This window comes from Dromiciops gliroides, chromosome 3 (genome assembly GCF_019393635.1).
Source record: "Dromiciops gliroides isolate mDroGli1 chromosome 3, mDroGli1.pri, whole genome shotgun sequence".
Classification (NCBI taxonomy): Eukaryota; Metazoa; Chordata; class Mammalia; order Microbiotheria; family Microbiotheriidae; genus Dromiciops; species Dromiciops gliroides.
The window spans coordinates 585,039,915-585,052,957 of record NC_057863.1 but is presented as its reverse complement, the minus strand read 5'-3'; the positions used below and the strand labels follow the sequence as shown (position 1 = coordinate 585,052,957).

The window sequence follows — 13,043 nt, the reverse complement described above, 5'->3', positions numbered from 1 at the left end:
AAGAGGGTCAAACAATTGGCCAAAATGAGATTACAGGGATTTCTTTGCTAGTACTGAGGCAGGACTCTGTTGTTTTGCCAAGTCACAGTCTTGGGTGGCAGTGCCAGGTTGGGGAAGAACACAAGCACACAAGAGCTTGCAGCCACAGTGGAGCAGGATTCTGTTCATAGTTTCAGGGCAGAAAAGCAGACCTGTGTTTGCTTGCAGACCAGAGCACAGGCTAGGAGAGTAGTAAACACATCTCTCCTTAAATCATACCACCTTGGAAGAACTAAAACTTACAAATACCTAGAAGTATCTCTGAAAACAGCTGCACAAACCCCCTGAAGCTTGGGACAGTGTGCCTCCACCTTGGAAGCAGTGCCCTACTTTAACAAAGAGTTAAAAATCAAGAAATAGCCTGGGAAAATGAACAAAAAGAAAAAAAAATGCTGGCCCTAGAAAGTTTCTATGTTGACAAGGAAGGTCAAAATACACCCTCAGAAGATAACAAAGTTTAAGCTCCTACATCCAAAGCTTACAAGAAAATATGAATTGGTGGGGGCAGCTAGGTGGTGCAGTGGATAAAGCACCAGCCCTGGATTTAGGAGGACCCAAGTTTAAATCCAGCCTCAGACACTTGACACTTACTAGCTGTATGACCCTGGGCAAGTCACTTAACCATAATTTCCCCACAAAAAACAACAACAACAACAAAAGAAAATATGAATTGGTCTCAGTTCATAGGAAGGCTCAAATAAGACTTTGAAAATAAAGTAAGAGAGATAGAGGAAAAAAGAAAGAAAAATGAGAATCACGCAAGAAAATCATGAAAAAAGAGCTTACAGTCTAGTAGGAGAATAAAGTATGAAATAGATCACTATAAAAAAAAATAGAAAGTCTTGACTTTATCTGAATTTTTCAGGTTCTGTCTCTAAGAAGGATGTCCTAAGTCAGCACATAGAAATATAAATCTTCCCATGGTTTCCAAACAGCAACATAAAGTTTACAACTAGTTTTGAATCAATTCTATTGTTAACTTTTTTCTCTGGGGATATTTGTTTAATACTAGAAAGGTTTGGCGATTTGTCACTAGATGAATTCCTCTCTAAGAGCTGTGATTTTTCAGAGATATTGCTGTGCCATATAGCCTTGTTTAGCTGGATTCAGGACTTTCTGTCATCATCTCAATCCTTTCCCCATTCTCAAAAGCTAAATCTTCGAAGCTAAGTATTTGGGAGACACAAGAACATTAGATCTAAGGCTGGCCCTTGAAATATCTGCATTGTTGACAATCATTGGGGAAAGGAGAAATATGGTATTTTTTCCTATGAAATTGACATGACCCTTTTATAAGTGAGAGAAGGTTCTGTCAGTTCATACTGCCATTAACAAGGCATAGGAAAAACAGAGACTAGAACTCCCACTTCACTATCAAATACTGAGACAATCCCAATTGGGTGGTAGAAGCCTGCTGTAAGATGCATTTCATTGCCCCTTCCTCAGTAACCTCCAGATTCCCTGTTTAATTTCCTTTGTCCTCACCCCATATACAATTGGGTTAAGGGCAGCAGGGATTACATGGTGCAGGACATTGAGTAGGACAGGGACATCATGGGAAACCTTTTTCTTGGCCATGTGAGTAAAGATGAAAACCAGGAGGATGGTGCTAAAGAAGAGAATCAGGATAAAGTGGGAACCACATGTGCTCAGGGCCTTCGCAGCAGCCCCTTTGGCCTTAAGCTTCATCACAGCCCGCAGAATGAAGGAATAGGAGAGAAAAATAAGTATAAGATCAGAGCCTAACAGTGTCCAGGCTACAATTAACTGATAGATCTTGTTGAGAGTAACATTGTCACAGGAGAGTTTGGAGACTGACAGGTTGGCACAAATACAATTCTCAATGATGTTATTCCCACAGTAATGGAGCCTGGCAGAGAGGATGGGAATTGGAGCAGTAAGCAGGGTGTTCCGTGCCACAATAAAGATACTAGCTTTGACAACAAATTGATCAGTGATGATGGATGGGTAGCGCAAGGGATGGCATATGGCCACATAGCGGTCATATGCCATTACCAAAAAGGTGCAAGATTCCATGGGGAGAAAGTTGTTCATGATAAACATTTGGAGGAAGCAGGCAGAGAAGCTGATGGGTCTGAGGTCAAACCAAAAGACAAGCAGGACTTTGGGGATGACAGTGAGACAGAGCACCATGTCCAGTATGGAGAGGAGGCTGAGCAAGTAGTACATGGGTTCATGTAAGGCTGCTTCCAGCCTAATGGTGATTAGGAGGGTGGCGTTAGCACCCATGGCCAGGAGGAAGAGTAGACTCAAGGGCAGGGAGAGCCAGTGCTGCCAACTTGGAGATTTGACAAAACAGTTCAGGAGGAACTCAGAGACCTCAGTGGAGGAAGACCCATTGGAAAGTATCATGGCATTAACTCTGCTTGTCCTTAGGAGAAATGAGAGAAGAAATTATTAATTCTGCTATCTACCTTCATGATAATAATCTAAATTATTTGGTCTCCTGTCCTTCTTCTGTCACATCAGCTAATACTTCCTATTCTTGAGCAAATCATTCTTCTGAACCTACACATGTCTGAGATATTAGACCAAGAGTGGTGAATACCCAAGCAGTTTTAGGTCAGGTTGACAGACTGGAGAGAAATACATTATTAGGACCAGATGACACCAACTTGAGAATTTTAAAGTTTTGGTTTTGTTTTGTTTTTCAGGGCAATGAGAGTTAAGTGACTTGCCCAGGGTCACACAGCTAGTAAGTGTCAAGTGTCTGAGGCTGGATTTGAACTCAGGTTCTCCCGAATCCAGGGCCAGTGCTCTATCCACTGTGCCATCTAGTTGCCCCCTAAAGTTATTTTGAAATAGAGTTGTGAGTACTATTTCTTGCAATGTATAGAACTACTTTTTACAATTCCAAGTGTGTCAAATTTAAGTTCATTTCCAATGGAATTTCATCTACACAAATATCCATTGTTAGACATCTATGATAAAGAATCTTCATAAGGAAGAAAAAACAATTGGAAGAATAGTGAAACTGGACCTGATTCTCTCCAATATGGATAAAAGCAGTTGCCAAAGTATTAATGACATGAATCCATGGAGGAAATTAATATTTAATTGTATAGTTCATAATGAATAATGTAGACAATATATGGAATCAGAGAGACAGATTTTGACTCTATATATGTAATAGCTTTCTAACAATTTAAAAATGCTAAAAAGTGGATTGGATTGCCTTGAGAGTGTTTGTGAAGGAGTGATTCCTACTTAAGCATAAATTGATTACCTCTGGGGCTTCCTCCACTTCAGTGAGTCTGTGGTTCTGTAGTAATATCCAATATAGTCTGACATGAACCATACTGTTTCTATTTTTGGACTGTTTTTTCCCTTTCTTTTTTGAGGTTTTTCTCTTGTGCTCTGATTCTTCTTTCACAAGATGACTAAAGTAGAAATATATTTAATGTGATTGTACATACACACCCTATATCAGACTGCTTTCTGTTGTGGGGAAGAGTGAGGGAAGGGAGGCTGGGAGAAAAATTTGGAACTAAAAATGCTGTGAAAACAAATGTTGAAAACTATCCTTATATGTAACTGGAAAATAATAAAATACTTTAAAAGAAAAAAAAAGAATGACAAGATCTTGTCAAAATAATGCCAGGAAAGTTAGATCATTAACCAGATGATATTTTAATAGCTGCAAAGTACTACAAAAATCCTTTATTAAATCTTTTGGGGGTAAGATGAAGATTAGATTACATCCACCAGAAAAACAACCAAAATCTATATATTGTTCTAAAGTTTGCAAAATAGTTTACATTTATTATCTGATTAGTACCTCATTATATCCCTGTGATGGGAGATATTTTAAGTTTTGCTATTACTATTTTTACAAATTATATAAAACCCAGAGAGCTTAAGGGGAGGTAGGAAGCAGGACACAGGAGATGGATCATTGTGTGTGAGGAACATCAAGATCAGTTTGTCTGTAACATCCAACATGTAAGAAGGAATAAAGCATAAGTAAGCTTGAAATGTAAGTGAGAGGGAGCCTTTAACCAACCTAATAAGTTTCAGAAGATGTATTCAAATCTAAGTCTTTCTTTCTTAACATCATGCTGCAAAAATAATCCTTTTTACAAACTGGAAATAAATTAAAGTGTTTTCTGCAGACATTATATGTATATATCCCTAAGACTGTCTTTAACATTATCATCATTATTATTATCAAGATCCCAATCGGGGTGTACTGGCAAGTGTTTAACAATCCACTCTTTAGGGGCAGAAAGTATGCATGACAAACTTTTAAGTTTAATCTGCATTATTACGTTTTCTCCATCAGTTTCTTAATTCTAGACAATCAACAAAACCATAAATTAGGTTTTGATTCTGCTGATTTACCAAGATGTAAATACTCATACTGAAACTAGTTACAGTATAACCATGGTCATAATCCCCAAATATTGCCCTTCCTTCCTGACTTAAATGTTTTGTACAATTAGATGTCATAGGATTTATAGTGAGGGAGGAACCTTAGAGATTATCTCTTTCAGTGCTTTTATTTTATACATAAGGAAACTGAGGGTCAAAGAACTTGGCTTTAATTTTTTACCAGTGGACATATATTGCATCTATGGAGAAGCTAAGATATGAGGGCAGCTACAATGCTTATGGAGATCGAGTAGCTTCAGTGTTAACAGACTAAATGAACTATGGCTCTTCACTAGAAAAATATTGGCTGAGAGGGATTTTGATCACAGTCTATTAAGTTAGAAAAGAGCATATAGTAGGTGTTAATAACAGTTTATTGATTGATTTTTTAAAATGATAAAAGTATTTTATTATTTTCCAGTTACATGTAGAGATAGTTTTCAACATTTGTTTTTGTAAGATTTCTAGTTTCACATTTTTCTCCCTCCCTCCCCTCCTTCCCCCTTCCCCAAGACAGCAAGTAATCTGATATAGGTTATATATGTACATTATTGATTGTTTGCCAAATTCACTTTAAATACTAGATTTATTCCCTGTCCTTTCAGCCCCTCTACACACACACATGCACGCACACACACACACACACACACACATACTTTCTGGAGATTGAAAGTGAGTTTTGAGGCAAATAGAAAGAAGTCCTGCTTGGCACCAAGAGGAAACTAAAGACCAAAGACATTAAATGACTTGGACAGAGTCACACAGAGATAAAATAATAGAATAATATTCAAACCTGAGTCCATGGACTCCAAAATCCATTACACTTGACAAAAACAATTGGGAAATTTACCCTGTAAATCACTTGTTCTTTCCACTATCGGGGACCAAACATTCTTTTGGAATGAGTACACCATATTGACCTGGTATGCCATTCTATAAATGTCTCTGATTTTCCTCCAAGTTGTGCCCATCAACCCAAAAAGAAGTGGGACCAGTAAGCTTATAAGTCTCAGAGTTACTGAATTTAAGAATTGGAAGAGACTTCAGTATGCCATCTAGTCCAACTCATATACTGAAGGAATTACCTCTGTAATATATATGACAAGTGATTGTGCAGCTTCTACTTAAAGACATCAAAGAAGATGAAACGTTCACTCCTTGAGGCAAGTTATTTCATTTTTGGATAACTAAACTTAGAGATTTTTTTATATGAAGCCTAAATTTGCCTCTATTAAACTTCTGCCCATTCCTCCTTGTTGTGACATATCAGGACCCAACAGAACAAGTTCAAGCTATCATCTACATGAAAGCTTTTCAAATATTTGAACACATCTGTTGTGCCCCTTGTGAGATTTCTCTTCTCTAGGCTAAACATGTCTAGTTTCTTCAACTAATTCTCATATCACATGGAGTCAAGATACTTCTACATGCCATTTATCCTTCTCTGCATTATCTCTGGCTTACAATTCTTCTGACCTATTAATTTAACTAGATAGCTGATTTTCAGACATTTCCACATAACCAGACCAACTAAATTACATAGAGTGAAGGATCTCTGTCTTCTTCATTATAGGCGGAATCTGGCTGAAGGTTTAACATGCTTGAAGACCTTGTATTGGTCCTCTACACAGGATGATAGAAGTGTAGAATATGTTAAATTGTGAAGATTGTCTCTGAGAAAGAAAGTAAAACTGTAAAAAAAAAATGAGATAGAGATGGAGAGATTGATAAGAATTGGAGAGGCATGTAGATATGTGGAATCAGAGTCAAAGAATGAACAAGAAGGAGAGAGGGAGAGGAAGAAGGGAGAGAGGAGTGGAGAGGAGAGAGAGAAAGAGAGAAGGAGGGAGGGAGGAAGAAAGAGAAAATAGGAAGAGAAGTGGTAGGGTTGGTTGAGTTGAGAATAGGTCAGCAGAGGAAGAATAGAAAGAGTGAAAGGAAAGAAAATGGTAGAGAAAGAGAAGAGAACAAATAAAAATAGAGAATTCATGAAGAAAGAGAAGAGGCAAGAAATAAAAGTTGAAAAGGGAGAAAATATAAAGGAGAGAAAGGGACAGTGAAGGGCATGATAGAAGAGCATGGTATGCTACATCAATTCAATTTAATTCACTTTAAGAGCCATATATGAAGGGGGCAGCTAGGTGGCACAGCAGATAAAGCACTGGCCCTGGATTCACGAGGACCTGAGTTCAAATCCAGACTCAGACACTTGACACCTACTAGCTGTGTGACCCTGGGCAAGTCACTTAACCCTCATTGCCCCTCAAAAAAAAAGAGACATATATCAAGTTCTTTCTATGTGCAAGACACTGCTTTAGAATAAAGACAAATACTTTTCAACTGAAGACACATAATGTCCATGGATTGAAGAGATAATAGGAAAGAGAGAAGGCTTAAGAAAAAGAGAGTAGAGAATGGAATTAGGAGTCAATAGCAGAAATGAAGGAGAGCTAAAAGCATCTTCACATAGCTAACCCCTTCATTCTTCTCTTTATAAGATATCAACCCAGGCCTAATCCAGACAGAGGGTCTTCAACTTGACAGCAAAGGACTGCATTTTTTCCCTAGACATAGGAGAAAATTTTTCATCTGGTGTCCTTTATTTGCTAAATAGTTTTCTGATTTCCATCATCTTGTATCCACCTTTTCGATGCCCTAATTCCACCTTCAGCCATATGTGCTTATCTAGATAAAATACATTAATAAAGAACAAGGTGTCTTGACATGTCAGTATTTTCCAGGGATGGAGGGACAGAGGGATAGAGACCATTAGAGGAAAAGACTCACCAGCTTGATACAGCAATTGCTCTTTGTTTTTTCTGTTTGAGACCCACAGTTGTTATCCCTAAAGAGGGAGATTTTAAATTGTAGCTACAGACCCTGAGGGAAATGACCTCCAGACTGGCCCTAGAGAGTCCCAGGGTCCTTGACTCCAAGCTTTCTTCTGGAGTGGGAGGCTCTAATTAATCACTCAAACCAGTGTTTTCTTTCTTGTCTTCTTCATACAAGATGATGGTTGCTGATGGGGGCTCATGGCACCTTAAGGCTCAGGAGAATTAGGAGATTTTATTTCTTTTATCAAGTATAATTTTGACTTTTACCTTCTGGTACCAAATAGGATAAACCTAATCACTCCTTGAGGTAACAGCCCTTCTAATACTTGAAGACAGCTATCATGCCATCCCCATATCTTCCTTTCTTCAGACTTCAAATGTCCAATTCCTTTACCTTATCTTCATATGATGTGAGCTAAGGCCCCTCACCATCCTAGTTGTCCTGTCTCTGGACATTCCCTAGCTTATCAATGTCTTGCTTAAACTATGGCAGCTAGGTCATAAAGGACTAGGCCTGAAATCAGGAAGACCTGATTTCAAGTCTAGTCTCAGACACTTACTAGCTATTTCACTTAACAAGTCACTTAACCTCTGTCTGCCTCAGTTTTATCAACTCTAAAATAAGGATAAATAATAGTACTTACCTCCCAGGGTTGTGAAGATCAAATGAGGTAATATTTGTAAAGCACTTAACACTATACCTGACACATAGCAGTTACTTAATAAAAGCTTATTTCATTTTATTTCATGATGATGTCTGTCTAGGGAGAGCTCAGTGGGACTATTGCCTCCTAATTCATCAAAGCTATAACACTTTTAATGGATTCCAAGATGATTGTATTGGTATTTTTGGCTGCTATATCACACTGCTGAGTAATATTGACTCCACCAGAACTCAAAGGTCTTTTTCAGAACAGTTATTATCTTTCCATGTCTCCCCCATCTTATATGTGTGGAATTAATTTTCATATCCAAGTGTACAACTTTACGTTTATTCCAAATGAATTTATCTTATTAGATTTAGCTTGATGCTTTATCCTGTCAAGGCCCTTTTGGAGCCTTATTCTATCATTCTCTGTATTAATAATCTTTTTCAGCTTTGTATCACCTTCAAATTTAATGAGCATTCTACATTGAGAAGAAGAAAGGAAGGAATGATCACAAATTCATGGGGCACACCAATAGAACCCTTCCATCTAATTGACAGTGAATAATTAGTCTTTGATTCTGGCCCTCTGATTAGATCTGGATCCTTCTGATTGTATTATCATCTGATTCACTGGTGTGAAACTCAAATAGAAACACTGGTCATTAAAGTGTACATGAGAATTCCTGCAGGCTACATATTGTCTTTTGGTTTTTTTGTTTGTTTGTTTTTTGTTTTTGATGAGGCAATTGGGATTAAGTGACTTGCCCAGGGTCACACAGCTCCTAAGTGTTAAGTGTCTGAGGTCAGATTTGAACTCAGGTCCTCCTGATTCCCTGGCTGGTGCTCTATCCACTGCACCACCTAGCTGTCCCATATTGACTTATAAAATTTTACATTAGCATTATCTATGTTCTATCACATTTTTGTTTATTTTTAAAAATCTTCCCAATTTCATTTTAACCTGGTTCATCCCACTGAGGAATGCTGTAGGCCACAATGCTGGCCCACTGTCAGTGTTTGACACCTAATCCATCTTCTCCAGAACAATAGTATGAGATACTTCAATAAAAGCTTTGCTAAAATGTATGTAAACTATTCTCACAATTTCCCCCTTATCTATTAGTTAAGTAATCTCATCAAAAAAAGTAATGAGGCTGCTCTGGAATGTTCTAATCTTGATGAAGCTGTGCTGGCTGTTTGTAACCCTAGCTTCCATTACTATTATGTCTAGCAATCATCTTTTTAATTATCCATTCTAGTTTTTCCAAGAATCAAATTCAATCTCACTGTCCTGTGGTTTTCAGACTCTTTTTTTAAAAAAGTGAGACACCATTTACCCTTCTCCAATCTTGTGGTACCTCTTATATTTTCTAAGACCTTTCAAATGGAACTGAATTCAAATAGAACAGTTCTTTCAATGCCTAATAATGTGCATCTTAATTGAGGGATGAGTTCAATAAAGATAGCTAGATGCTCTCTTACAATCTTCTTATGAATTTGAAATATCAGCTTCATGTTGGTCAGTTTAGTTCTATCAATTCCAGTGTAAATGTCCTTTTTCCTTTTTAGAGAAAATAGAAATGAAGTAAGAATTGGACTGCTCTACCTTCCCTTGAACTGTTATAGTTATCAACATCCCATCCACCCTAAGAAAAGGCCTTTTCTATCACTAATCCTCTTTTTTCTCCTAATATTTCTAAATTCCCCCAAAGAAACAAAACATTTTGTTGTTTTTAGATTCTTTCACTAGTCTTATTTACTTCTAAGATTTAGAATTCATAGTATTTTTTTTAAGGACCAGGCCTCATTCTTATATTCATTCTCTCTGAGCTGCCCTTACTTCCATCTTCTGTAAATTTCCATTTTTAAAAATCTAAGTCCCCCTGTTTGGTGAAGGTAACATTGCCGAAGCCGCTTGGAGTCAGCAGTTCCTGCCTCTCCTCCTGACTCACCGCTGTTCGCTCTCACCAAGGAATAAGTTGGTCAGGAAGGCGCTCCACTGCCATGGCATACAAGGACACCGGTAAGATGCTTGTGGAGCCCAAAGTGGCCATTCACTGGATCCGGATCACCCTCATCAGCCGCAATGTGAAGTCACTCGAGAAGGTGTGTGCTGACCTGATTAGAGGAGCCAAAGAAAAGAACTTGAAAGTGAAGGGACCTGTTCGAATGCCCACCAAGACACTTTGAATTACAGCTAGAAAAACTCTTTGTGGTGAAGGTTCTAAGACTTGGGGTTAATTCCAGATGAGAATCCACAAATGTCTTATTGATTTGCAGTCCTTCTGAAATTGTGAAGCAGATCACTTCTATCAGCATTGAACCAGGTGTAGAAGTTGAAGTCACCATTGCAGATGCCTAATCAATCATCTGTTTTTTAATTAATTGATTGCAACTTAAAAAAATAATCTAATCCTGGATTCAGGAGGACCTGAGTTCAAATCTATCCTCAGATGCTTGACACTTACTAGCTGTATGACCCTGGTCAAGTCACTTAACCCTCATTGCCCCACCAAAAAAAAATCTAAACCATTTGGCAAATTCCCTGTGTATCTATCTACCTTGGTCTCCTCACACAAATTTCATTTACCTCAAGTGAAATAGTTTTCCTTTGTCTTCAGAAATTAATTCTTGAATATCTTATATCCTTTTTGGACTGATTTCCTTGAGCATTTCAGCCAATAATATCCTACCTATATTTACAATGCAACACTTGAAATCTGCTTTCCCCAAATTTAGGATGCATTTCAGACTACAGCCAAATTTCTTCTCATCTATCACAATTTCTTGGATGGACCATTTTCTTCTCCCCATGGTTACTCTCATTTTCCTACCAGCAACCAGTTCCTTCATGTTACTGAAATTCCAGTATATATTTCCCTCTTGTCAGTTGCTACACTAGCTGAAGGATGAAATTATCATTAAGACAAATCAAAAAAGTAATCAGCTTCTCTGCTTTTGCCAGAGAAATAATTTCAGCAGATACCTGGATAATTGAATTCTCTCATCAGTACTATAACATGACTGTCAGATTTATGACCTGTTTCCCTATAGTATACTCCAAAGACAAACTCTTCTCTTTCATCTTTGATTTGTCACCCAAATATTCTCCATTATGTCTCTCACTTCTGGAGTCATGGATTCCTCACATGAGTGTACCTTTTTAATATATAATGCTACCCTATCTTACCTTTTACCTATCTTGTTTTCATCTAGCACTCCTTATATTATCTAAAAGCAGGGTGCCTTCAAATTTAATTTCTTTGGTTTATATGGAATTCAAGAGAAGTTTTTCATCGTAAATTAATTTTTTTCTAATCTACAACATGGCATGTGTTTAATTCTGTTTGTTGGTGCTCGATTTTCCATATTGAGAGCTCTAAATTCTAATCCAAATTAATTCTGAATTTTTTCTTTTATGATATGTATTTCCTTTTTGAGACATTAAGAGGTTGCTCTTTTGTAGTTCTATGATGTCTGGGGAATCCACAAGATTATCTTTCATTAGGAATTATTGGTGTGTTTTTTTCATATTATGATACTTGCTATTTTAGTTTAAGCAGGATACAAGTAGCCCCGGCAGACATTTTTATCCTGTTTAAAGTAGTTTAAAATTACACATATACATAATTACAGCAGGAAATCTTATATTTCTATATGGAAAGTACATTTCAGAAACTAAAAAGAACATATCTGAATCCTAATTAATCGATTAATCTATTACATAGATTTCTCAGTCTAGAACAAAGGACCAACGTTGTAGATATTCATGTGATATGGTAAGCAAAGGAGCTTATGTTTAAAAAGTGCTATTTTGGAGCAGCTGGGTGGCGCAGTGGATAGAGCGCTGGGCCTGGATTCAGGAGCACCTGAGTTCAGGTCCAGCCTCAGACACTTGACACTTACTAGCTGTGTGACCCTGGGCAAGTCACTTAACTCCAAATGCCTCACCCTGCCCCCCCCCCCAAATAAATAAATAAATAAATAAATAAATAATTTTTTTAAAGTGCTATTTTAGTCTATAGTATAGTACACTAAACATAGCATATATTCTAAATATACTATATATAAATAGAGTATGTATTTGCCAATTGTATTTTTGTTTTGCTTTGTGGTTTTGCTCATTTTCCCTTTTAAGATCCTCTTTCTTAGTTTATCATTTTGTGTGCTTCTGTCTAGATATACTTCTAACTGCCCTAAAAATAATAAAGTTCTTAGGAGTTACAAGTAGCATCTTCCCAAATAGGGATATAAGCAGTTAAACCATATTAAGTCCCTTATGATTTTTCATTCATGTTTACCTTTTTATACTTCTCTTGATTCTTATATTTGAACATCAAATTTTCTATTCAGCTCTGGTCTTTTCATCAGAAATGCTTGAAAGCCCTCTATTTCATTAAATATTCTTCCCCCCTGCCAGATGGATTATACTCAGTTTTTCTGGTTATATTATTCTTAGTTGTAATCTTGGTTCCTTTGCCCTCCAGAGTTTCATATTCCAAAACCTCCACTTCTTCAGTGTGGAAGCAACTAAATCTAGTGTGATCCTGATGGTGGCTGCACAATATTTGAATTGACCTGTGTAAAAAATATATTATTAATTGGGTTGCTAATCTGTAATCTTTTATCTTATATTAGCTGGCTATCTGACTGCTTTTAATTTAATATGGGAAGAGCCAATTGGGAGGCTCCCCTTCCCCCACTGCCTCTCCCAGCCTAACAAGAAAAAAAAGATTAAAATACTCTTTTAATTAAAGCAAATACAGGGTTTATTGATAAGGAACAAACTTAGAAATAAAAGCAAGAAATATATGACCTGACTGTGTTTTAACTTTCTCTCCTGCTGTCTGCGCATCTTTCGCCTGGGGGTATGCTGGCCGCAGCCTCCGATGCCCTCCTCTCGCTGCTTGCACTTTCATCTCCTCCTCACCATCAGCCGTGCCCCACTCTTCTTCATTACTCTCTCTCACTACCCCTGCTAGCTCCTTCACTTTCACTGTCAGCCGCCTCCTCTGCTTCACTATGTCTCCCCTCCTTCACTGTCTGCCCCTCCGGCTATATAACCCTTCTTTGTCCTCCTCAAACTTGGGCTGACCACACACACACACACACCAAACTAATTCTTTGGC

At 37.6% G+C, this 13,043-nt stretch overlaps 1 protein-coding gene and 1 pseudogene across 1 annotated transcript; one reads left to right on the top strand and one right to left on the bottom strand.

Annotated features, from left to right (window-relative positions):
• Positions 1-1,467: 1,467 nt before the first annotated feature.
• LOC122750591 (olfactory receptor 56A3-like) lies at positions 1,468-2,412 on the bottom strand. Its single transcript, XM_043997341.1, has one exon. The coding sequence runs from the start codon at positions 2,410-2,412 to the stop codon at positions 1,468-1,470; it is 945 nt and encodes a 314-aa protein (XP_043853276.1).
• Positions 2,413-9,918: 7,506 nt separating this feature from the next.
• On the top strand, positions 9,919-10,276 carry LOC122750466 (annotated as a pseudogene).
• The last annotated feature ends 2,767 nt before the right edge of the window (positions 10,277-13,043 follow it).

Bases quoted from the DNA above. Each gene is read 5' to 3' on its own strand.
- LOC122750591 (XM_043997341.1), bottom strand. From the start codon at position 2,412: ATGATACTTTCCAATGGGTCTTCCTCCACTGAGGTCTCTGAGTTCCTC.